Raw genomic sequence first — 26,136 nt, 5'->3', positions numbered from 1 at the left:
GGCTGCATTAGCACCATACTGAATGATGCAGCACCCCGTGGCTTCCCTGGGCCTCAGCACAGGCTGCACATGTTCCTGTCACAGGAATCTTTTCTTTCAGTCCCCAGAAGTCTGTAGCAAGACTGTGTTTGGCACGCTCCTCCTTGGCCCCAGGGTGTTCCAGGAACTGAAAAGTCATACCCATGAGCTTTGGCGTGGAGTAACCTCTCCATGTTGCTCAGGAACAATTTCAGAGTAGCAGGGTCACGTCTGGGACCGATTTCTGTTAGAACCAAGGCCTTTGAAATATCTGCAATAGAAAAAATGTCCCATAATCAGAAAAATGAAGTCTTGGTTCTAACTGAAGAGTTGGGGTTTTCCCTGAAGCAAACTTCAAATATCAGACTCTCATTCCTACTAGAATAAGTTTGAGAGTGGTTTACGCTATTAAGTTTTTCTGACAGCTATGTTGGAAAGTAAGGACACAGTAACAGAGAGAAACAATATTTACCCTCGAACTATTTGATCATCATTCCTTTAAAGCTGCTTTCTGATTCTGATTTCAGAGAGAGCATATTTTTCAGTTCTCTCTTTTCAAGAACAGTTAGCATGAGAACTTGGAAGAGTTTGGTGTCTTAGGAAAGCCACCATCATTCAATAACAAAGACAAAATGATTCCAAACTGGGACCACCCAAAGTTTAAAGGAAAAAAAAAATGCCTCATCAATTAAATCTGTCTTTAAAAACCAGTCTTTAACTGCTAGGATCACAAAGATGGAAATACCATTATCTCTGTGGAGAAAGCAATTTTTAAGTAATGTTTTTGGAAAGGAAGTCCTCAGGAGTAACCACCTCAGCATAAAGACCAATGCTGTAGTTGCATGGCCTCCTTGGCACAGAGCAATGAGGTGTTCATGCCAAGCCTACGGTTCCTGTGATGGGATTGGAGTACGGAAGCTGGCCCATGGGCACGGAGGGAAGTGACTGGTCTCCCTTCCTGTGCCTGACTCACTGGTGGGGGATCACAAGTGGCTTGTCCTTACCTGGCCATATACCCAAACACAACCAAACTTAGTTTGTCATGTCTCTTCATGTCTATTGCTCAGTAACAATCAGCCACAACAGGTATGTTCAGATAACAGAACAAAGCCACTTTACGAAGTGGAGGGAACACACACTCTACAAGTTATTTCACTGAATAGGCCCAATCCCACGTTGAAATCTGCAAAGTCATCTCTCACTAAGGGAAAAGATGACTGTGAGAAGGCAGTCTCCTCTCAGGCAGAATCTGTACCCAACTTCCCCCTTTTCTAATGTCAGAGGCTCTCATTTTATACTTTAAACACTCTCTGAAAAACCACTTGGCTCCATGCCTTTGGAAGGTCTGAATCATTTTGGCACACCCAGCACTAATGCTGAGCTAATGCCTCTTCGATGTGTTCAATATGGGTGCACCAGGCACCGGCCACAACAAGGGACGAGGTGGCCAGGGGCCAGGCAGCTCTATGATCTCCATGGACAGGACCCAGTTAACCCTACCAGAGGTTACCTCCTACCCCCAGCACCTAGGCTGTAAACTGAGATGGTATTTTCCCTGGAAACACAGACTTCTTTTGAAGAAAAAGATATCCATAGGGCCACGCACAGTAGACATTCAATACATAATTACTGAAGCGATGAATGCTTTTTCTCAAACACCAGCATTAAAGAAGCATTGATAAGAGTCTTTTTGTTTGGGTTGGTTTGTTAAATTGGTAATATTTTAAAATTTATTAGAAGAATTTTTGCATTAAGTGGAATTTTGTTGGCTAGTCTAAGAATCTAATCACTATGTACAACACTATTTGGGGGGGTATGAATTCTGAATTATAAATATTTAGCTAAAAATGCTCCTTTGAACAATAACATATTGCTATTTGGGGAGTGCCCATTATATTGCAATTAAAAAAGAAATTAGATCATATGCATGTTATTTTTGCCAGGGAAAACAAGGAACCAGGATGAGTAGTTTCAGAGGAGGCTATGGAAGAAAATGGAAGTGAAGCAGCAGTGACATCTTCCTAATTGTCCTTGTAATTTCTTTACCTAACTTCAAATCTTACATATACCCACAAATGTGCATGAATATACTATTTTTACCATTTAAAAAATCCTATGATTTAAAAAACCCAATGATATGTTTATTGATTTTAGAGAGAGAGAACCATCAATCAGTGGCCTCCTACATGCACCCTGTGGATCGAATCTGCAACCTTTAGGTGTATAGGACATGCTCGAACTACCTGAGCTATCCAGCCAGGGCATGAACATCATATTTTAAAAAACAGTTTTACAGGTTATTCTGTTACTTGCTCTTTTGATACAAAAATATACTGAGTACACCTTTTACCATGCTTCCGTACTTGTAACAACTGAACGTGATTCTAACCAATGGAAGAACTGATTTAACCATCCCTCCCAGATAAACATTTTTAAAAAAAATTTATTATTATTTATATATATTTTTGGGGGGTGGACCCCTGCTCTGTAACAATTCCCTCCTCTCAGACCTTAGACCCTTTATAATCTTATAAAGGACAGTGGACGAAGGTCTTGTGCTCCTCTAGCTGCTTCAAGTTGGACGTGGTCATCAGAAATCCATAAGAGTGGGGGTGTGGCCCAGATAAACATTTTTAATTCTTGTTATTGTAAACAATGTTATTTCTTGTTCTATATAGATTTGTGCAGTCACATTGATATATTTTTCAGGATAGATTAATAGAAGTAGGATTTCTGAATGAAAGAGTGTGCATATTTCAGATTTTGATAATTAAGAACGACACTGAAGATTTCTCTCCAGGAACTAGAAAGTCAATTTCCATAGGGAGATAAGCACCCACTTTTAATCAGGTTCATAAGATGTGACTACTCCTTCAGGCCAAGGCCTAGCCTAATCTGTCAGGGGGAGAGCCTGGCTGTAGGAAGAATACAAAGGAAAGAGCCCAGAGTGTCAGCCTAGATAAGTAGATACCCCCACATGCAGGGCTGGTGCAGGAAAGGCAGGGATTCTCAAAATAAGTGCCTTTGGGCTATTTCGCAAGGGAAATTAAACAAAGCGTAGAAACAGCAATCACTCATATTATACTTTCTTCTAGACACTTCCATGTATGTTTTCAGTCCTCCATCCCGTTCGCAGTCTCACTGTCCTTGTTTCATAGCTGGGAAGATCAAGCTTACGAAAGTGACCTGCTTGATGTCATGTAGCCCTCAAGTGGTGGGGCCCAAACTTAAACTCAAGCTTGTCTGGTGACATGTGAAAAAAGGGGTTTCTTTCCCTAGTTTTTAATTTGTGAAAAGATATCTCTGTATCCAGAACCTTCGTCTTCTTCTAGCTGCAATGTATCTACTCTTTCTCACTCTTGCTAAAACATTTTATTCTAAATGATATCAAGAACAGAGAAAAAGTCTGAGTGCTGCCACCTGCAGACAGAATGCTTTACTGTTTTATTTTACCCTGATAAGGAAAAACGTAAAAATTATAAATCCCTTTTACTTAACATCTTCTTATATTATGATTATTCCTGATTATCTCCAACTACTATGATTTTTGCATTTTATTAGAATTTATCCAATATTTATCAGAATATTTTAGTTCTTAATCAAATGCTAATTATATTTTTGATTTAATATTCCATGTCTTCATGGGTGTGTTTGTTAGGAACAGAGAGCTGTTGTTTAATGAGTACAGAGGTAATGGATGTGCAACATTGTGAATGTAATTAAAACCACTAAATTATACACTTAAAAATGGCTGAAATGGAGGTTGGAAAATAGGGAACACCCAAAGACGGTGGCATTGGCAGACACGGCTCGCCTTCTCACACAACCACGTCAAAATTACAACAAAAAGTATAGAACGACCATCACTCAGAACTATCAGAAATAAAGTGGAATGGAAGTCTGACAACTACAGAATTAAATAAACCCACAACCATCCAGACTGGTAGGAGGGGTGCAGACGTGGAACAGGCTGGTACCACATCCACATGTGGTAGATAAAAATTTAGGATCTCTCTGGAGCAAGGAGTCCCAGCCCCACACCAGACCCCCAAGCCCAGGGTTTCAGTGCCAGGAAAATAAGCCTCACAACTTCTGGCTGCAAAAACCAGCAGGGATTGAGTTGGTGGGAAAAAGTGCTAGAGCCCCAAGCAGTTCCTTTCAAAGGACCAACACACAGACTCACTTATTCAGACTCACTCCCTCTGAGCTCCAGCACTGGGACAGCAGCTTGAAAGGCACCAGTGGCAGACAAGCAGAAACTGAAGTGTCTGGCCTCAAGGCTAGCAGAGGCCACTGTCCCTTTTCTAAACCCTCCCTACACAAAGCCTGCAAGCTGGTACCATAGCTGAGACTCCATCAACCTGGCTAACACTGTTTGACCCACCTCGGAGATCCCCAGAGACTGACCGAACTTATGGGCCCACCCAAGCTGCTTTTCCATATGAATGGCTGGTCTTGGCTCATGCTTCACAACTTCCTAAATCCTATCAAACAAGCAACTGCTGGCCTTAGTGAGCTCCAGGCCCAGAATTAGCAGCAGCCAGCTTAGATTCACAGCTTGGCTTCACCTGGGAATTGCCAAGCCCAGCACAGGTAGCAGCCATCTCAAATTGCTTTCTAGCTCAGCCACAGTACCCTGGGAAAAACATAGGAAAACCCTAGGGCCAGCGCACCCAGTGGACAGCTACAGAACATATCAGAGCACCACCATCCTGCCTGCCCCTGCACAGTTGATTCTCCACAGAGAGTGAAAGTTGATGGTCAGTGGTCACAGCCAGTCCTTGCAGTTGACTGGCTTGAGTAAATCCCTCCCATTGATCTGCCAACAGCAGCCAAGGCTCAACTAGAAGAGGAGAGTGTACTCAGCTCACACAAAGGGTGCACCTCGAGTACCCAGCTTGGGTGATCGGGGAGGCTGTGCCACTGAACCTTACAGGACACTTACTAGATTAGGCTATACTACCAAGACACAGGGTCAAAGCAGCCCTACCTAATACACAGAAACAAACACAGGGAGGCTGCCAAAACAAGGAGACAAAGAAACATGGCCCAAATGAAAGAACAGATCAAAACTCCAGAAAAAGGACTAAACTAAATGGAGATAGCCAACCTATCATATGCAGAGTTCAAGACACTGGTGATCAGGATGCCCAGAGAACTCATTGAGTATGGCAAAAACATAAAAGAAGAAATGAAGGTCACAATAACTGAAATAAAGAAAAATCCACAGGGAAATAACAGTGAAGGGAAAGAAGCTGGGATTAAAATCAACTTGGAACATAAGGAAGAAATAAACTTTCAACCAGAACAAAACGAAGAAACAAGAATTCCAAAAAACCAGGAGAGTATAAGATGAATCTGGGATATCTCCAAAAGGGCCAAAATCTGAATCATAGAGATGCCAGAAAGAGAAGAGAAAGAGCAAGAAATTGAAAACTTAGTTGAAAAAATGAAAGAAAACTCCCCTAATTTAGTAAAGGGAATAGACATACAAGACCAGGAAGCACAGAGAGTCCCAAACAAGTTGAACCCAAAGAGGACCACACCAAGACACATCAAAATTAAAATGCCAATGGCTAAAGATAAAGAGAGAATCTTAAAAGCTGCAAGAGAAAAGCAAAGAGTACCTACAAAGCAGTTCCCATAGACTATCAGCTAATTTCTCAAAAAAAACGTTGTAAGCAAAAAGGGGCTGGCAAGAAGCATTCAAAGTGATGAAAGGCAAAGACCTACAACCAAGATTGCTCTATCCAGCAAAGCTATCATTTAAAATGGAAGGGCAGATAAACTGCTTCCCAGACAAGATAAAGCTAAAGGAGTCCATCATCAACTTCCGGCTAAGGTGGAGGCACAGACAGACACGCTGCATCTCCCTCCGCAACTAAAAAGGAATACAACTACCTCAAAACTAGAAACAACCAGAAGTTCCAGAAAATCAAACTGCATGGAAGTCCAGAAAACAAAGATATAAAGAAGAAATACTCATCCAGATAGGTAGGAGGGGCAGAACCGGGGCAGAGAGGAGGCGGTGTGGTGGCGACAGCAGCAGCAGGCTGGCAGGTAGTGCAGTCACACGTTTTAAAAAGTAAGGAGGGACACCTGGGGAGTATTCCCAGCTCCTCACCGGACCTCGCAGCTCACGGTCCCAGCAGTGGGGAAAATCAAGTCTCATTGCTTCTGACTGTGCAGACCAGTGGGAGTTGGGATGAAGGCAGAAATTGCCAGTCTCTCAGCAGAGTCCGCTTGTTTAAAGGGCCTCCAAGGTCCTAGAACATCCGCAGACCCATCCACTCTGGGAACGATAGACAGGGCAGCAGCTAGAGGGGCGCCCATTTGGTACAGAAGTGGGAGAGGTACCTGGAAAAGGGGTGAGTGCTGGGCAGCCGGCATTGTTCCCTCTTGGACCCCTCCCCCACATACAGCGCCATAACGCGGTGAAACAGGTCGCCCTGTACTGAGGAATCCCTAAGGCTCTGGCCCTTACAACGTAACAGAAGAGACAGCTCTACCTGGGACGCGGAGGCAAACAAACACAGGAGCCTGTCAGAATGAGGCAACAGAGAAGTATAGCCCAAAAGGGGGAACAGATTAAGGTTCCAGTGGGAGAACTAAGTAACGAGGAGATAGCCAACCTAACAGATGAGGAGATAGACAACCTAACAGACACAGAATTCAAAACAGTGGTGATAAACATGCTCACAGGCTTGACAGATATGCTTGAGTACGGCAAACGCATAAGAGAAGAAGTGAAGGCTATGCTAACTGAAACGAAGGAAAATCCACACAAAACCAATGCTGAAGGGAAGAAAACAGATTCAAATCAATTATTTGGAATATAAGAAAGAAAAAAACAGTCCACCGGTGCAGAATGAGGAAGCAAGAATTTTTAAAAAATGAGGAAAACTTCCCAAATTTTGCTAAGGAGATGGACATACAGGTCCGGGAAACATGGAGGGTCCCAGGAGAGCTGAATCCAGAGGGGACCACACCAGGACACATCATGATTGAGATGCCAAAAGTGAAAGATAAAGACAGAGTCCTGGGGGCAGCAAGAGAGAGGCGGAGAGTTGCCTACAGGAGGGTGACTATAGGACTGTCAGCTGATTTCTCAGAGGACACTTTGCAGGCAGGAAGGGGCTGGCAAGCAGTATTCAATGTGATGAAAGGAAACCTGCAACCAGGATTACTCTATCCAGCAAAGCTATCATTTGGAATGGAAGGGCAGATGAATTGCTTCCCAGACAAGGTAAAGCTAAAGGAGTTCATCATCACCAAGCTATTATTATATGAAATGTCAAAGGGACTTACTTAAGAAAAAGAAGATCAAAACCATGAACACTAAAATGACAACAAACTCACAACTATCAACAACTGAATCTAAAAAATAAGAACAAAATCCAAGTAAGCAAACCAGAATAGGAACAGAATCATAGGTATGGGGATCATTTGGAGAGTTATCAGCTGGGAGGGGGCAGGGGGAGAAATAGGGATATGGTGCAGGGATTAAGAAGTATAATTGGTTGGTACAAAATAGATAGGGGGATGTTAAGAATAATATAGGAAAGGGTGAAACCAAAGGACTTATATGCACAGCCCATGGACAGGAACTAAGGGGGGTGGGATTGCTGGAAGAAAGGTGGGTACTGGGTGGAGGGGAGCAAAGGGGGAAAAAAATTGGAACTGCTGTAACAACCTAATCAATAAAATATACTTTAAAAAATAAAAAAATAAATAAAGGAGTTCATCATCAATAAGCCCTTATTACTTGAAATGTTAAATAAACTTAAGGAAAAAAAAGATCAAAACTATGAACATTAAAATGACAACAAATTCACAACTACCAGTAACTGAATCTAAAAAACAAAAACAAACTAAGCAAACAACCAGAACAGGAACAGAATCATAGGTATGGGGATCATTTGTAGGGCGTCAGTAGGGATGAGGAAGGGGGAAAATGGGAGAAAAGGTACAAGGATTAAGAAGCAAAATTGGTAGGTACAAAACAGACAGGGGGTGTTAAGAGTAGTATAGGAAATGGAGAAGTCAAAGAACTATATGCATAACCCATGGACATGAACTAAGAGGGGGTTTGCTGGAGGGATGGGGGTACCAGGTGGATGGGGGCAAAGGGAAAAAAATGGGACAAATGAAATAGCATAATCAATAAAATATACTTAAAAATAAAATATAGCTAAAATGGCAAATTTTATGTTATACACTGTATATTTTACCACACATACACACACACACACAAACCTAATAGATTTTGAAGTAGGTCATCTCTGTACACTCTTTCAATAAATAGATTTTATTTAAAGTGAAAAAATGTAGTCCATGACTTCCAAGAGTTTGAAAACCCGCTTTCTAGTTGAGGAAAGTTAAAAAGACCCAGAGTATCAAAGACAAATTTAAAAACTTAAAGGCAAGAGAAGCAAGTTGTGTGTATACATTAAAATATGTGCTCATGAAAAAAGAGGCGATTGTGCTTTATGTTGGAAAATATCCCCTCTGGGCACTAACTGGTTTTTCTGAATGTAAAGCTCCTGAAACAAACCAGCATGTATTTTTATACATATGTCCTAATTCTTTCAGACCTCTTATAGGCCATTATGAGCTATTCATACTAAAATAAAATTTAACTTTATTTAACTTAGAAACATAAGCACCAAGAATGAAGATTGGTGGTTGGGGGCGAAGGCAGGAAGAGGGGTTGTAGGGGAGAGAGGGACTAATGGGTGTAGGATTTTACTTTGGAGAGTGCAAATGTACAGTACTGTGAACATACTGCCACTGAATTGTTCACCTTGAAATGGTTAATTTTATGTTATTTGATTTTCAGCTTAAGAATTTATTTTTAAAAATCAATTTGGAAAAAATGAGTATTGCTTAGAATATTGGGGAAGACAGAACTGGAAATTCATGCAACAACCACGTAGATTTTAACCTCTCCAAACACCCTCTGATAAAAACACAGAACAACTAGGAGAGCAAAAAACAAAACTACAGACATCACCTAAAAACAAAAAACTATATTGATTAGGTATAGCTAAATCCCAAAACACAATGGGTGAAGCAAACCTCTTGCAGCTTTAAGACCATGTGGCATCGTGACATCAGAGGAAGAGAAGCATTTAGCATGTATTGGACCTGAGAATAGGAGAACCTCAAAATCACCAATAGCCACTCACTGGAAATCAGCTTGGGCCAATGTGAGAGGACCTGTGCACACATTAATTCATGAGATCCCTTGTATGGGATGTGGGGTAAGGTCTTAAGGTAAGGAGCTGACCAGACCTATGATCTCTTATAGTCAGGGCCTTGTAGAGCAGGCCCTGAGTAGAAATGTATGGGAGTGAATTCCAAAGTCACTGGGCAGGAAACATAGAGGCAAAGGAAAAAGAAGACCCAGATAGCAGCGAAGGAGGGAAACAGAGCCAAAACAAAACAAAACAAAAAACAAAAAAAACAAAAAACAAAAAAAATAAGGACTAAGCCAATTTTTTTCAACACTTCACAAGAATAGAAGAGGGAGCTCTATAGCTGTGAAAGTACAAAAACTGTCTTGAGCGCCCCCATCCCTAGGCTTAGGAATACAGATTTCTAGTAGAAAAAAGGAAAAGGAAAAGAATCCCATACATAATTATCATAAGAAAAAAGAATCAGGAGCAGAAAAACATCTCTCCAGTTAATCAAAGAATGCCAGAAAGATTTGTCCACAGAAACAAAAATAGCTTTATGTAAAAGATATAAAGATTATAATATCAAGTATCAATGTTAACTGAAAAATAAAATTTAAAAAGTAAAAAAGAAAGAATATATGAAAGGACAGCAGCATAACTCAAAAGTAGAGGGGACAGAACTTAGGAAAGAATCAGAAAACATTTCAGATGAGAACATTAAACTAAAGAAATACAGACTAAATAAACCTAACGTATAATGCTTTACAAAAAATAAAGATTGAATAAGAGGAGGTTAAAAAATTGATGAAAAAGGTAAAAAGAATTCAAAAGAAAGTGATGAAGACAAGGTAAGTAGAGAAGACCCAACATATGAGGGGGAACCCCCCATAAACCCAGAATTTACTTATAAAAAATTGTGTATTTATTCTTACATGTTTAAACTTCAAAGGACTCTCCATTTGATGCAATATTCCTATCGAGACTTTTTTCCACCGCTCAAAACAGTTTTGAACTCATTGATTTGAATGCCTTTTAGTGCTTCAGCTGTTTTGGTTCCACCTCTTCCATATCGGTAAAATGTTTCCCTTTGAGGACTTTTTTCATCCAGGGAGACAAAAAAATGTCGCTTGGGGTAAGATCAGGTGAATAAGGAGGGTGGAGCATGGGGTTCATGCCATTTTTGGTCAAAAACTGCTGAATACTCAGCACGGTATGGGCAGGTGCACTCCATTATGAAAACGGCAAACACATTGAAAGCTTCAAAAACCTTCACTGAAGCTGAATGCAGCTTCTCACAACAACACCAGCTGGTACACTGATATGGATGGGTTCCTAGAACACTCTCACCTAGATTATAAGAGGCCTACCCTCCAGAAGACAATTCCATTTCTTGGTGGGTGGTTTCCCCTTATACATATATTAAGAGACCCAGAAGGCAAAAAACTAAGCAACCAAATTTGGAAATAAACAAATACTAAAAACTATAGTTCAAGAAAACTTCTAAATTATTTTTTAAAAGACTTCAAATCACATAGTGAAAGGGCATACCATGTACCTAGGAAAATGGACTCAGAAGAAACAACATTTATTAAAATTACTGTACTCTAAAGGAAAAAAAAAAAAAACCTTTGGGCATTCAGACAAAAAAACTAAAGTCCCTCATAAGAGGAAGGAAGACTATCTGCAGATTTTTTAATAATGTGCTTATGCTAGAAGATGATGGGAACAATTTAGGGCGTTTAACACATGAAAATGTGAGCCATGTGTTTTACTAGCAGAAAAAATGATTTTCAAGTATAATGGCCACTGATAAACTTATGAACATGTAAGAACTCTGGGAATATCGTTCCCATGAGCCCTTCCTGAGAAATCAACTGGAGTAGTTCTTAAAGAGTGGTCCCAAAGCTTCTTTTAGGAATCTGTGAAGTTAATGCAAATTTCCTAATAATAATACTAAGACATTATTTGCCTTTTTCACTGTGTTAATATGTGCACGATGAGTAGAGAAAGCAAGGCAAGATTCCACCTGTTCTAGTAGTCACTGCACTCTTCTCTGCTACACTTAGATACTGAGGAAAAATGTCAGTTTTACTTAAGAATGATAAAGCTGTAAAAATTATTAATTGTACTAAATTTTGAACTTAAGTACTATAAATGTCTTTTGAATATTCTGTGTGATTAGGGAACTTAAACTATAGTTATTTAGAAGTGGGTGTTTGAGAGATATTTTTTGAAAATGAAAAAGTCTCCCCTCACGTCAATTGACAAGGTTATCACCAATAGAATTCAAGCTTTCAAGTAGAAATTGGCATTTGGGAACGATCTATCCACCACAGTAGGCCTGATACCTTCCCAATACCTAAACATTTCTTATGAGAAGGAAGACTGGTGATATTAAATAAGTATGACTTTTTAAGTATTTATAAATTAAACATATCAACATTAGAAAGAACTGAAAATCTCAATGAACCCATATTTTCCACATTACCAGTGTATGAGATTACAAAATCATCCATGAGCAAAAGATCCATTCAAAGTAGAAGATAGCCCAATGGATTTCAATGTAATTGAATACAAAAATAATTCATTGATATGGTCATATTTCACATGCAACGAACATGTATGTGTAAGGTCAGATTTTCTTCGCACATCAAAACAATTTATTACATGAAAGATCCAAGATGGTGGCAGAGTAAGTGGTAGCTACACTAACCACCTCCCAGGACCAATCTGGAATTACAACTAAATTGTAGAAAAATCATCCTGAATAATCAGCTGTACACTAGCTGGAGAGAAGCCTTATAACCAAGGACAGACAGAAGAAATCACTTCAACACAATAAGACTGATATGCAGTGCAGAGGAGTGAGAGGGCTGGCTGGGCTCCCATGGATAGCAGCTGAAGTTCCAGAGTGATTTTCAGTAGCCAGGGTTCCTCCTGAGAAGTGTGGGGTCTAAACCAGCTGGGTTCCCCAGGCTATAGCACCAGAGTTGGAAAGGAATCTAGATAACATTCAGCTGAGAAAAGCAGAGGAGTTTATTTCTGCCAGGGAAAGATGGCTGGAGACACAGAGAGGCTCTTAAGGGCCAAAACACAAAATTTCATTTGCAGCGACATACCCTGGGCTCTGGCAGAGGGAGAACAGAGTGGACTAAAGACCCTTGAGGAGAGTCTGGGGCTGGTGGCTCTGGGTTGAGAACTGAAGGAATAGCCACCAGGATCCATGTACTGAGTCATTCCCTATACTGCAGAAGCCATCTTTCTCAGGCAAAGCAGTCCACTCCAAGTGGCATCAGCCTGAGGGGAAGCAATAGGCCTGCCTGCAGGAATTACTCTGCCTTACCCTGTGATGCTTAAGCCTGGCTGCTGATTACAAATGAATTAGATTAACATCTGATCAATTTAATAACTGATTATTTTAACAACTAAAGCAGAAAATACAAATAGGCAGGCAAAATGGGAAGACAAAGAAACAGACCACAAATGAAAGAACAAGAGATTTCTCCAGAAGAACTAGATGAAATGGAGGTAAGCAGTTTATCAGACAGAGAGTTTAGGGTAATGATTATAAGGATACTCAACAGCATGAAAAAAGGCATAGAAGCCATAAAAATGGACCAGTCAGAAAAAAAGAATGTAATATCCGAAATAAATAACACACTGGAAGGAATAAACAGTAGGATAGATAAAGCAAGAGGATCGAATCAGTGTTGTGGAAGACAAGGTAGAAAAAAACATCCAGGCAGAGCAGCAAAAGGAAAAAAGAATTTTAAAGAATGAGCAGAGCTTAAGAAACATTTTGGACAACATGAAGCAAAACAACATCCACATAATGGGAATACCAGAAGTAGAAGAGAGCAAGTAAGGGATCGAGAACCTATTTGAAGAAATGACTGAAAACTTTCCTAATCTGGCAGAGGAAAAAGACACACAAGTCCAAGAAGCTGAGAGAGTCCCAAACAAGTTGGACCCAAACAGGCCTACACTGAGAAAAAAGCAGGCAGTTACCTACAAGGGAGCATCAATTAGACTGGCATCTGATTACTCAACAGAAACATTTCAGACCAGAAGTGAGTGGCACGAAATATTCAAGATGGTGAAAAGCAAGGACCTACAATCAAGGCTACTTTAGCCAGCAAAGCTGAGAAATAAGGACCTTCCCAGATAAGAAAAAACTAATGGAATTTGTTAACACCAAACCAGTACTGCAATAAATATTAAAGGGCTCACTTTAAGAAGAAGAAGAAAAAGAGAAAGAAAAAAAAAAGAAAAGACAAAAACAATCTTAACAATAAAACGGCACTACATACATATCTATCAATAATCACCTTAAATGTAAATGGATTAAATGCTCTGACCAAAAGACAGAAGGTAGCTGAATGGATAAGAACACAAGATTCATATATATATATATATATATATATATATATGCTGCCTCCAAGAGACCCATTTCAGATTGAAAGATACACACACACTAAAAGTAAAAGGATAGAAAAAGATATTTCATGCAAATGGAAAAGGAAAAAAACTGGGGTAGCAATATTTGTATGCAACTAAATAAACTTTAAAACCAAGGCTATAGTAAGAGACAAAGGACACTACATAATGATAAAGGGAACAATCCAACAAGAGGATATAATCCTAGTAAACATTTAGGCACCCAACATAGGAGCAACTAAATATGTGTAGCAAATCTATATGGACATAAAGGCAGAGATCAACAGAAATACAGTCATAGTCGGGGATTTTAACACCCCATTGGATAGATCTTTCAGGCAGAAAATCAACAAGGAGACAACAAACTTAAATGACACACTAGATCAAATGGATTTAATTGATATCTTCAGAGCACTTCACCCCAAAGCAGCAAAATATACATACTTTTCAAGTGCACATGGAACATTATCTAAGACAGACCATATGTTAGGACACAGAACAAGTCTCAATACATTTAAGAACATTGAAATGATATCAAGCATATTCTCTGACCACAATTCTATGAAACAAGAAATCAGTCACAAGAACACCAAAAAACACGCCAAGATATGGAAGCTAAATAACACGTTATTAAACAATAATGGTAAACAATGAGATCAAGGAGGAAATCAAAAGAGATCTGGAAACAAATGAAAATGAGGACACAAGAGTCTAAAATCTATGGGACACTGGAAAGGCAATCCTAAGAGGGAAATTATGGTATCACAGGCCTACCTCAAAAAACGAAAAAAAGCTTAAATAAACGATCTAACTTTACAAATAAAGGAACTTGAAAAAGAACAGCAAAGCCCAAAGTATGTAGAAGGAAGGAAATAAGAAAGATGAGAGCAGAATTAAATGAAATAGAGTCTATAAAAATGATACAAAAGATCAATGAATAAGAGCTGGTTCTTTGAAAAGATAAACAAGATTGACAAAACTTTAACAAGACTCATCAAGAAAAAAAGAGAAAGGATCCAAATAAATAAAATCAGAAATGAAAGAGGAGAAATCACAACTGACACCAAAGAAATACAAAGGACTGTAAAAAAAAAAAAAATTATGAACAATTATATGCCAACAAACTGGACAACCTGGTCAAAATAAATTCCTAGAAACATATAACCTTCCAAAAATAAATCAGGAAGAATCAGAGAATCCGAATAGACAGATTGGACCTAATGAAATAGAAGCAGTAATAAAAAAAACTCCCAGCAAACAAAAGCCCTGGACTAGATGGCTTCACAGGTGAATTTTACCAAACATTCAGAAAAGAACTAACACCCCTCCTTCTCAACTATTTCATAAAATTCAAGAGGAGAGAAGGCTCCTTTGGAGCATTATCCTAATTCCAAAACTAGGTAAAGACACTACAAAGAAAGAAAATTATAGGCCAATATCCCTGATGAACATAGATGCTAAAACCCTCAACAAAATATTAGCAACCCGAATACAACAATACATCAAAAAGATCACACACCATGATCAAATGGGATTTATTGTAGGAATGCAAGGTTGGTACATTTGCAAAACAATAAATGTGATTCACCACATAAACAGAATGAAGGATAAAAACTACATGATCATATCAATAGATGCAGAAAAAAGTTTTGATAAAATCCAGCACCATTTACAATGAAAACTTTCAGCAAACTGGGAATTCAGGAAACATACCTAAAAATAATAAAGGCCGTATGTGGCAAACACGCTGCCAGCATCATACTCAACAGGCAAAAACTAGAAGCATTTCCCCTTAATATTGGGAACAAGACAGGGATGTTTACTTTCACCTCTCTTATTCAAAATAGTAATGGAAATGCTAGCCATAGCAGTCAGACAAGAAGAAATAAAAGATATCCAAATTGGAAAGGAAGAAGTAAACTGTCATTATTTGCAGATGACATGATACTGTACATAGAAAACACCAGATTCCCCAAGAAACTACTAGAACTGATAAATGAATTCAGCAAAGTAGCAGGATACAAAATTAATATCCAGAAATTAGTTGCATTTTTATATGCCAATCACAAACTAACAGAAAGAGAAATTAAGAAAACAATTCCATTCATAATTGCTACAAAAAGAATAAAATACCTAGGAATAAATCTAACCAAAGATGTAAAGGACCTGTACATGAAAAATTATAAGACACTGAAGAAAGGAACTGAAGATCATACAAATAAGTGGAAGCATGTACTATGTTCATGAATAGGAAGGATTAACATCATTAAAATGTCCATACTGACCAAAGCAATCTAGATTCAATGCAATTCCTATCAAGATTCCAATGATATTATTGCACAAAACTAGAATATTTCAAAAATTTATGTGGAGCCAGAAAAGGCCCCACATAGCAACAGTGATCCTGAGAAAGAAGAACAAAGTTGGGAGAATCACAGTCGTCGTCGTCGTCGTCGTCGGCAGCCGTCCGTCTCGAGAGACGATGGTGTAGCTTCTTAAGAGTCTATCTGCACCGCCGAGAATGGCTGTGCAGTCCGACTCGGGAGTGACATGGTATCTGTCTCCTCCCGTGTTGAATCGACATCTTGTGATGACGCTGAAGCTACAGAGCCTGGGCTGGTTTAGCTCAGTGGATTGAGTGTCGGCCTGCGAGCTAAGTGTCGCTGGTTCGATCTTCCAGTCAGGGTACATCAGAGAAGGAAAACTCTGACTCCAAAAAACCTCCGCTGCCTTGCGGCATACCTCTTCAGGGGAAAGGCTAAGGGAGTAAACCCCGACAGAAAATCCGGAGCCGGAGTCCCTAAGGCGGTTTGACGTTGTAGTCAACACCGGCAACTCCTGCGGCGCACCTGAAGCCAAGCTGTATCGACTCCGTCTTTCCCTTGGACCCTTCAGCTGCGAAGAGAGGGGGGGTCTGCTGCATGGGCAACAGCAGACCCTCCATATTACCCTGCCCAGAATCACAGTACCTAATATCAAACTATATTATAAGGCCATACATAGTAATCACAACAACCTGGTACGGGCATAAAAAAGACACATAGGTTAAAGGAACAGAATAGAGAGCCCAGAAATAAACTCACACATTTATAGTCAATTCATATTTGACAGAGGAAGGAAGCATATACAATGGGCTAAAGATAGTTTATTCAATAAATGGGGTGGGGAAAATTGGACAGACACCTGCAGAAAAATGAAACTAGACCACCCTCTTACACACACACAAGAATAAATCCAAAATGGATTGAAGACTTAAGTGTTAGACCAGAATCCATAAAATTCCTAGAAGAAAACAGAGGCAGCAACATCTCAGACATTGCTTGTAGCAGTTTTTTTTTTAATCAGCTATATCTCCCCTAGGCAAGGGAAACAAAAGAAAAAATAAATAAACAGGACTACATCAAACTAAAAAGGTTTTGCACATTAAAGGAAATCATCAACAAAATAAAAAGAGAACTCACAGAATGGGAGAACACATTCACTGATACATCAAATAAGGGGTTAATATCCAAACTTTATAAAGTACTTAAAAAACTCAACATCAAAAAAAAACAAACAGCCCAATTAAAAAATGGGCAAAGGACTCAAATAGACACTTCTCCAAAGAGGACATACAGATGGATAATAGATATATGAAAAGATGCTCAATGTCACCAATCAACAGAAAAATGCAAATTAAAATCACAATGAGATACCACTTTACACCAATCAGCATGGCCACCATCAACAAGTCAACAAACAACAAGTGCTGGCGAGGAGGCAGAGAAAGGAGAACCCTACTGCACTGTTGGTGGGAATGCAGACTGGTGCAGCCACTATGGAAAACAGTATGGAGATATCCCCGAAAATAAAAAATGGATCTACCTTTTGACCTAGTGATCCCACTTCTGGGAATATATCTGAATGAACCCAAAACACTAATTTGAAAGAACAAAAGCACCCCTGTGTTCATTGTAGTGTTATTTACAATTGCCAAGATATGGAAGCAGTCCAAGTGTTCATCAATAGATGAGTGGATAAAACAACTATGGGGTATTTACACAATGTAATACTACTCAGCCATCAAAAAGAAGAAATTTTTACCTTTTGCAACAGAATGGATGGGCATGGGGAACATCATGCTAAGTGAAATAAGCCAGTCAGAGGAAGACAAATACCATATGATTTCACTCATATGTGGAATGTAATGAACACACTGATCTAACTAGCAAAATAGACACTCACAGAGGGAGAGTTGATGACATTACGGGGGGGATGTTTGGGGGTGGATGCATTGAGCAGAAAGGAAAAAGGACTCATGGACAACAGATTGCTGGGGGGATTGGGGCATAAAGGGACTAAATGGTAATGGAAAAAATACAATAAAGACGAAATTAAAAAACAAAAAGCAAAAATACCAATGATATATTACAATAGATTGAATATAGAAGCAGATACAAGAATCTAGTTGTCTTCCATTAAGCCAGACATTAAAGAAATTTGGAAAAAAAAAAGTAAAACATTGCCACTCTTCTCACAAAAATATTATTTTTGCTTTGGAAAATAGTTATTTTCCATAAAAATATACTATTCATATTAACATTTAATAAGTTATTTATTTTTTAAGATAAATTAGAATTTTTAAAATTTCTAATATATAAATATAGATATAATATATAAACAAAAGCTCTTTGGGGGTCTTCAATAATTTTTTCAGGAATATAACTGGGTTGGTCCTAAGATCAAAAAGTTGGAGAAATGCTGTACTAGTAAATGAGCTTCATACAATCAAATGATTGGAGAAACATCAACAGAATGTGCTGTGTATTAAATCTACATTTATCTGTGGAATCAAGACTTAATACTAAATTACAGTTTTAGGGTAAAAGCATAGTACTTAATGGCTATTTGCTCTGCCAACATGTCTACAGCACATCCGTCCAAAACTGAAAAGATAACGGGTGAGGATGTGACAAGTAGATATGCTCTCCAATTGTGTTGTAGTTATGGAGAGTAAAAGAATATCATTTTTGAACTTCTGGCCAAGATGGAGGCATAGACAGACACACTGCGCTTCCCTCCACAACTAAGAAGAAATACAACTATCTCAAAACTAGAAACAACCAGAAGTTCCAGAAAATCAAACTGCATGGAAGTCCAGCAAATAAAGATATAAAGAAGAAATACTCATCCAGACAGGTAGGAAGGGCGGAAATGGGGCGGAGAGGATGTGGTGTGGTGGTGGCAGCAGCGGTGGCAGTGGTGGCAGTGGTAGGCTGGCAGAAAGCACAGTTACATGTTTTAAAAAGTCAGGAGGGACACCTGGGGAGCATTCCCAGCTCCTCAACCAGTCTTCACAGCTCATGGTCGCAGCACTGGGGAAAATCAAGCCTCATTGCTTCTGACTGTGCAAGCCAAGAGGGGTTGGGGCAGAGGCAGAAACTGCCAGTCTCTCAGCAGAGTCCGCTTGTTTAAAGGGCCCAATGGTCCTAGAACGTCCACAACCCACACACTCTGGGAGCGACGGCTGGGGCAACAGCTAGAGAAGCGCCAGTTCCATACAAAGTGGGAGAAGTGCCTGGAAAAGGGGTGAATGCTGAGCAAGCAACAGTGTTCCCTCTCAGACCCCTCACCCACACACAGTACCACAATGTGGTGAAACAAGTTGCCCTGTACTGACAAATACCTAAGGCTCCGCCCCTTACAACGTAACAGGAGCGACAGCTCTACCTAAGACACAGAGACAAACAAACTCAGGAACCTGTCAAGATGAGGAGACACAGAAGTATGGCCCAAAAGGGGGAACAAATCAAGATTCCAGTGGGAGAACTAAGTGACAAGGAGATTGCCAACCTAACAGACACAGAGTTCAAAACACTGGTGATAAAAATGGTCACAGGCTTGACAGATATGCTTGAGTATGGCAGACGCATAAGGGAAGAAGTGAAGGCTATACTAAGTGAAACGAAGGAAAATCCACACAAAACCAATGCTGAAGGGAAGAAAACGGGTTCAAATCAATGATTTGGAACATAAGGAAGAAAAAAACAGTCAACCAGTACAGAATGAGGAAACAAGAATTGAAAAAACGAGGAGAGGTTTAGGAAACTCTGGGACAACTTTAAACGTGCCAACATCCGAATCATGGGGGTGCCAGAGGGAGAAGAGGAAGAGCAAGAAATTGAAAACCTATGCGAAAAAAATAATGGAGAAAAACTTCCCAAATTCTGCGAAGGAAAAAGACATACAAGTCCAAGAAGCATGGAGAGTCCTGGACGAGCTGGACCCAGAGGGGACCACACCAAGACACATCATGATTAAAATGCCAAAGGTTCAAGATAAAGAGAGAATCCTAAAAGCAGCAAGAGAGAAGCAGAGAGTTGCCTACAAAGGGGTGCCTATAAGACTATTAGCTGATTTATCAAAAGAAACTTTGCAGGCAAGAAGGGACTGGCAAGCAGTATTCAATGTGATGAAAAGCAAGGACCTACAACTAAAATTACTCTATGCAGCAAAGCTATCATTTAGAATGGAAGGGCAGATAAAGTGCTTCCCAGACAAGGTAAAGCTAAAAGAGTTCATCATCACCAAGCCATTATTATATGAAACGTCAAAGAGACTTAATTTAAAAAAAGATCAAAACTATGAACATTAAAATGACAACAAACTCACAATTATCAACAGCTGAATCTAAAAAATAAAAACAAAACCCAACTAAGCAAACCAGAATAGGAACAGAATCATAGGTATGGGGATCATTTGGAGGGTTATCAGCTGAGAGGGGGAAGGGGGAGAAATAGGGAAATGGTGCAGGGATTAAGAGGCATAATCAGTTGGTACAATATAGTAAAGGCTGCTTTGTACACATTTCAAGTTTTACCAGGTAAAATTTGTAGAAAAGACAAAATTCTGGCCTCATCTAATCCTTTACCCCAACTCAGTGTAGCTTTTGTTTTTGTTTTTGTGAGCTGAAGACAGTCCAGAAACATGTAATAGGAATTGGAAAAGAGAAGGGAAAGAAAGTACAGGGAAAAAATTAGTGGTGGTCATTTTAATGGATGTTTCATCCAGAAATGCATCTTAATTTTAACAACGGGCTATAACTGATCTTGTGCAAAGACTCAAGTTTCTTCTTTGATAATGACTATTGCTAATCTTTTGACTTCTAGTCAAGATGGTGGCACAGGTAAACGCGGTTCTCATTTCACAACCACATCAAAATTACTGCTGAACTGCAGAACCACTACCATTCAAAACCACCTGAAACCTAGCTAAAGATTTAAGGAAAAAGCCATATCAAATCTGGTAGGAGAGATTTGAAATGAGTTTGTCCCATACCCATGTGTGGTGAAATAAAAATCAGGAGGGATATTTCAGATTTGGTGGTCCCCATTAAGGAGTAAGGGGTCCCAGTCCCACACCAGGCTCCCAGCCCATGGTTCTAGTGCCAGGAAGAGAAGTCCCCATAACTTCTGGCTGTAAAAACCACCAGGGATTGTGGGTGACTGAGACAGAGGGCTTCTGGAGTCCCAGGCAGTTCCTCTTAAAGGGCCTATGCTTGGAGTTATGCTGACTCACTCCCTCTGAGCTCTAGTACTAGGATAGCAGCTCGAAAGGCAAGAGGAACATATGGGGAGAAAATGAATTGTCTGGCACCTGGGCAAGAGCTGGGCGAGGAGCAGTCAGCTTTCTCCCAAACAAAAATCCTGGCAGAGGCCATTGTTCCTTATCTGAGCCTTCTCTCTACAGAGCTGGCAGATGGGCACCATAGTTGAGTCTCCACCAACCTGGCTCACACTGTTCCCTCTGCCCCAGTGATTCACTGAGACCCTGCCCTATTCAATTTTTGGGCCCACCCAAGCTGTTTTCAGTGGCTTATCCATATAAATGGCCTGTCTTGGCTCATGCTTCAGACTTTTCTAAAATATCTCAAACAACCAGCATCTGGCATCAGTGTGATCAGTACTTCTTGCTAAGTGGTCCCAAACCCAGCTCCAGTGGCAGCCGGCCTTGATTTCAGCTTGGCCTCTCCTAGGCACCTTGAAGCCCACACAAGTAGCAGACATATGCGGATTGCTTTGTAGCTCATCCCATGTAGCCCTGTGCAGAACACAGGTGGTGGCTGATCTTGGCCTGAACCTGGTGGACAGGCCAAGTCAGTGCACTTGGTGGACAGCTTCAGACCATGTTGAAGCACCACTACCCAACCACCTCTACAAGTAACACACTCAAGGGGCAGATTCAGCTGGCACCAGGGCCCTGCTGAGGTAAATCCTGCTCTGTGGTATAGGCCCCTACGCAGCTGATATTCCATGGTGGTGAGTGGGCATAGCCAGTCCTTATAGTTGATAGGCCTGGGAGTAAATCTTTTCCATTGATGTGCCAACAGCAACCAAAGCTCAAATATAACAGAAGGGTGTACTCAGCCAAAACAGGGGTGGAGGGTGAGGCATACCTATAGTGCCCAGCTTGAGTGATTGGAGAGGCTGTGCCACTGGACCTTACAGGACACCTACTACATAAGGCCACTCTACCAAGCCTGGGAGCCATAATAGCTCTACCTAATTCATAGAAACAAGTATAAGGAGGCTGCCAAAATGAGGAGATAAAAAAACATGTCCCAAAAGAAAGAAAAGAACAAAACTCCAGAAAAAGGACTAAATAAAATCAAGACAAGCAATCTATTAGATGCAGAGTTCAAAACACTGGTTATAAGGATGCTCCATGAACTTAGTGAGAACTTCAACAGCATAAAAAAGGACCAGTCAGAAATGAAGGATACACTAACTGAAATGAAGATTAATTTACAGGGAATTAACAGTACAGTAGATGAAGCCAAAAATCAGATCAGCAATTTGGAATATAAGGAAGCAAAAATACCCAAACATAACAGGAAAATAAAAAAGAATAAAAAAAGAAGATATTCTAAGAAGCCTCTGAGACAACTTCAAGTCTACCAACATTAGCACCATGGGAGTGCCAGAAGAAGAGAGCAATAAATCAAAACTTACTTGAAAAAGTTATGACAGAAATCTTCCCTAACCTAGTAAAGGAAATACACATACAAGTCCAGGAGATGCAGAAAGTCCCAAACAAGATGGACTCAAAGAGGTCCACACTAAGATACATTATAATTAAAAGCCAAAGGTTAAAGACAAAGAAAGAGTCTTAAAATCAGCAAGAAAAAAACCAGTTAGTTACCTACAAGAAAGCTTCCATAAGACTGCCAGCTGATTTCTCAACAGAAATTTTTCAGGCCACAAAAGATTGGCAAGAAATATTCAAAGTGATGGAAAGCAAGGACCTACAACCAAGATTACCCAGCAAAGCTGTCATTTAAAATAGAAAGACAGATAAAGAGCTTTCCAGACAAGACAAAGTTAAAGTTCATCACCACCAAATCTGTATTATAAGAAATGTTAAAGGGTCTTCATTAAGAAGAAGGGGGAAAAAATGTAAAAAATATGAACAATAAAATGGCAATAAATACATATCTATCAATGCTTGACTCTAAAAAATAAAATAAGTGAACAAGCAGAACAGAAACAGACTCATAAATATAGATGGGAGGGAGGTTGCCAGATGGGAGGGGGGCTGGGTAAATGGATAAAATACGTGAAGGGATTAAGAATTACCAATCATTAGTTGTAGAATAGTTATGGAGATGTAAAGTACAGCATAGTGAACACAGTCAATAATATTCTCATGTATGGTGTCAGATGGGTACAAGATTGAGTAAGTTACATAATGTTTAATCACTGGTATGCAGATATGAAAGTTGTTATAGAATGTCTAATCATTGGTTTGCATACCTGAAACTACTATAATATTGTACGTCTATTGTGACTAAAAAATAAAAAATTATTAAAAAGATAATGACTCTCATTTTTGGGTACCATGTGTCAGAGACTTTGCTGAGTGTTTCCTATATATAATTTTATTTAACCCTCAAAGTTTTCATCATCATCATACCACTTTACATATGAGGACTGAGGTTTGGATAGATTAACTGACAAGCCACAACATTAGAAAGTGGTAGAATCGGGATTTGCAACTAGGCTTGCACAATGCCTAAAGAGTGTGCTGATAAAGAGTATACTCCATCACTTCCCATAGAAACCTAGTCACCTGTTAAATAGAAAATGACCAGGTTGAAATACTCACTGAATTTTGTAAATAAGAATTAAAAAAAAAAAATCACAGCCCTGGCTAGTGTGGCTCAGTTTGTTGGAGTATTGGCCCATAGACCAAAAGGTTGTGGGTTTGATTCCCAGTCAAGGCACATACCCAGTTTGCAGGTTTGGTCTCCAATTAGGGCACGTATGAAAAGGCCACCAATCGATGTTTCCCTCTCACATCAATGTAACTCCCTCTTCCTCTCCCTCCTCCTTTAAAAAGCAATGAAAAAATGTCCTTGGTGAGGATAAAAAAAAAAAAATCTTTTTTTAAATCACAGAAGAGCTTTGGAACATGTGTGTAGCAAAGGAAGGTTTATAATAGTGAGCAATGAACACTCTGGGGTGGGAGGTCCTATGATGGGCCAAATACAGTGCCCACATGGGAGGGGTGAGCCAGTGTAGGGCAAGTGTTCTGAGAGTCCCAGCAAGGACATGAAGTTCTAATGCACTACTGGGCAGTGCAGGCAACTGACCAGAGCCGAATGTATGTGAACAGAATCGAGTGTTACAATTGGACTAAATATAGAGCAAAGTTCACATAAGCATGATTAATAACATGCTTTCTCCCTACCAAGTTACACAATTCAGCTTGAGTGGTTGCCTCTTGGCATGTGTGGCTGTAATTAACCCCACTTTTTACACAAACAAAATTTCTGGAGAGGGAGAAATGGGACAGGGCCAGGACTTGAGTGGTAACTGGTTAATGTGTCCTGCTTCTCCCGCCTGTCTGAAGCCTCTCATGACCGTCTCCTCTCTCCTCACCCTGGGCGTGCTCGTGACTTTCACGGGCTTCCTAGGGAGCCTCCTCAGACCCCTCCAAGGCAGTCCTGCACGACCTTCATACAATGACTGGTCACCTCCCTAACATACCAGCTGTTCATGGGGTCATAACACTGTAAGGAGGAGTATGTGAGCAAATACCTCCTGCTGCACCTAAATCAACGCCTTTGGCATTGTAGAAGCCCAAATATAAGAAAGTAACGATGTGCAGCTCCTGGATGATGCTGCTCTCATCGGATCATGTGGATCATAGCTAGAGAGGCCTTACTTCCTTAATAGATGAGGAGCAGCTGGAAGGCAGGGCACACCTTTGTCCTCTCGTTGCCTCTGAGGCCATCTAGGCACCCAGGTGTTGTCCAAGGAGGAATAAAAGGCAGAATAGAGACAATGGAGAAAGGGCACTAGGAAATAAATTTTTAAAAGAGAAGCTGGAAGTGGGTAGAAAGGGAGGCAGTAAGGAAGGCAGAGGAGTAAATCACAAACTGAAAAGCCATGACGGGTAAATGAGACTGTGGGGAGAGGGGACCTTATGATGTCCTCCTATAGAAACACACAAGTGAGAAGTCAGCCGGAATGCCCAAACATGAACATTAGGGATCTTTTCAAGTCTTCTTCTAATCTACCTGCTCCTACTCTTGGGCTCTTCTCTTTGTCTTGCAATTTTCTGTCTCTGACAATATCTGTCCTACAAAATGCTAAAATATCCCAGGATAATCAGTGAGAGAGAAAGAACAAAAATAGTCAGTGAACCACCTAAATCAGCATATTGTTATTGATAAATAGTTATATGCAGATTAAGTATAATGTAGTCCTTTTATAGGAGCTACTGGATTCCCTTGAGGTTCTGCTTTAGGAATAACAATGACAATGGAACATCTGCGGAGAGTGAAAACATCACTTATATTCATGACTTCTCATAGAAACTGAAGCCAGCTATAGTTAGCCCACACCCAGGGAACCACAGACTGCAGCTAGGTGACATCATGCAGGTGACATGATCACTGACATTCACCTGAGCACTCTGAGGCTACAGCATGCTTCTGACTCTGCCTGTGGCACTGGACTGCTAGAGAGCAAATCATAACTGATGACTGGATTTCTTTTAGCATTAAAGATGAAAGATGTGAGTACAAAATAGAATGAAACTATTTAAAGTTCTGGGCCACACTCACAAAACATTAAGATACAGAACTGGCTCAATTTCCAGTTCATCAGGGACACAGTGTCCCTAAAAAGAGATTGAACCCTCAGCAGGAGATTTTCACCACTGTCTCATGGAATGGTGATTTTGGGTATTTTCCATTGACATTTCTCAATCTGAAGTGACCTGTGACAAGGCGCATGAAGCCCCACCTGTCTCCCTGGAGACCTGCAGCTGCTGGCCATTGCAGAAGGCGCCCCGGCCCCTCCGGCCCGTGTATAGCCGCTCCTCTGTGCAGTGGTAAATCACTCCAAATTCAAGCTGGGGGGGTGGCAGGGGCAGGACAGAAAATAAGCACCATTCACTTAATGAGTACAGAAAATAATACAGTAAGTCAAAGGTGAAGTTCTTCAAAGTATTCTAA

At 40.1% G+C, this 26,136-nt stretch overlaps 1 protein-coding gene across 2 annotated transcripts in view; it reads right to left on the bottom strand.

Annotated features, from left to right (window-relative positions):
• The window catches only part of IMPA2 (inositol monophosphatase 2), a 61,902-nt gene that overhangs the window by 2,567 nt on the left and 33,199 nt on the right, over positions 1-26,136 (bottom strand). For both annotated transcript variants that reach the window (XM_090285833.1, XM_090285832.1), the window contains 2 exons: positions 25,925-26,033; positions 181-289 (listed from right to left, as the gene is read on the bottom strand). In XM_090285833.1, coding sequence (XP_090141959.1) covers positions 181-289; positions 25,925-26,033 — 218 coding nt within the window. The remainder of the gene's footprint in view (positions 1-180; positions 290-25,924; positions 26,034-26,136) is intronic.

This window comes from Furipterus horrens, unplaced genomic scaffold (genome assembly GCF_987537825.1).
Source record: "Furipterus horrens unplaced genomic scaffold, mFurHor1.1.pri manual_scaffold_8, whole genome shotgun sequence".
NCBI classification, from domain to species: domain Eukaryota; kingdom Metazoa; phylum Chordata; class Mammalia; order Chiroptera; family Furipteridae; genus Furipterus; species Furipterus horrens.
Note: the sequence above shows the minus strand (reverse complement) of the source record. Positions and strands in the feature narration are given on the sequence as shown.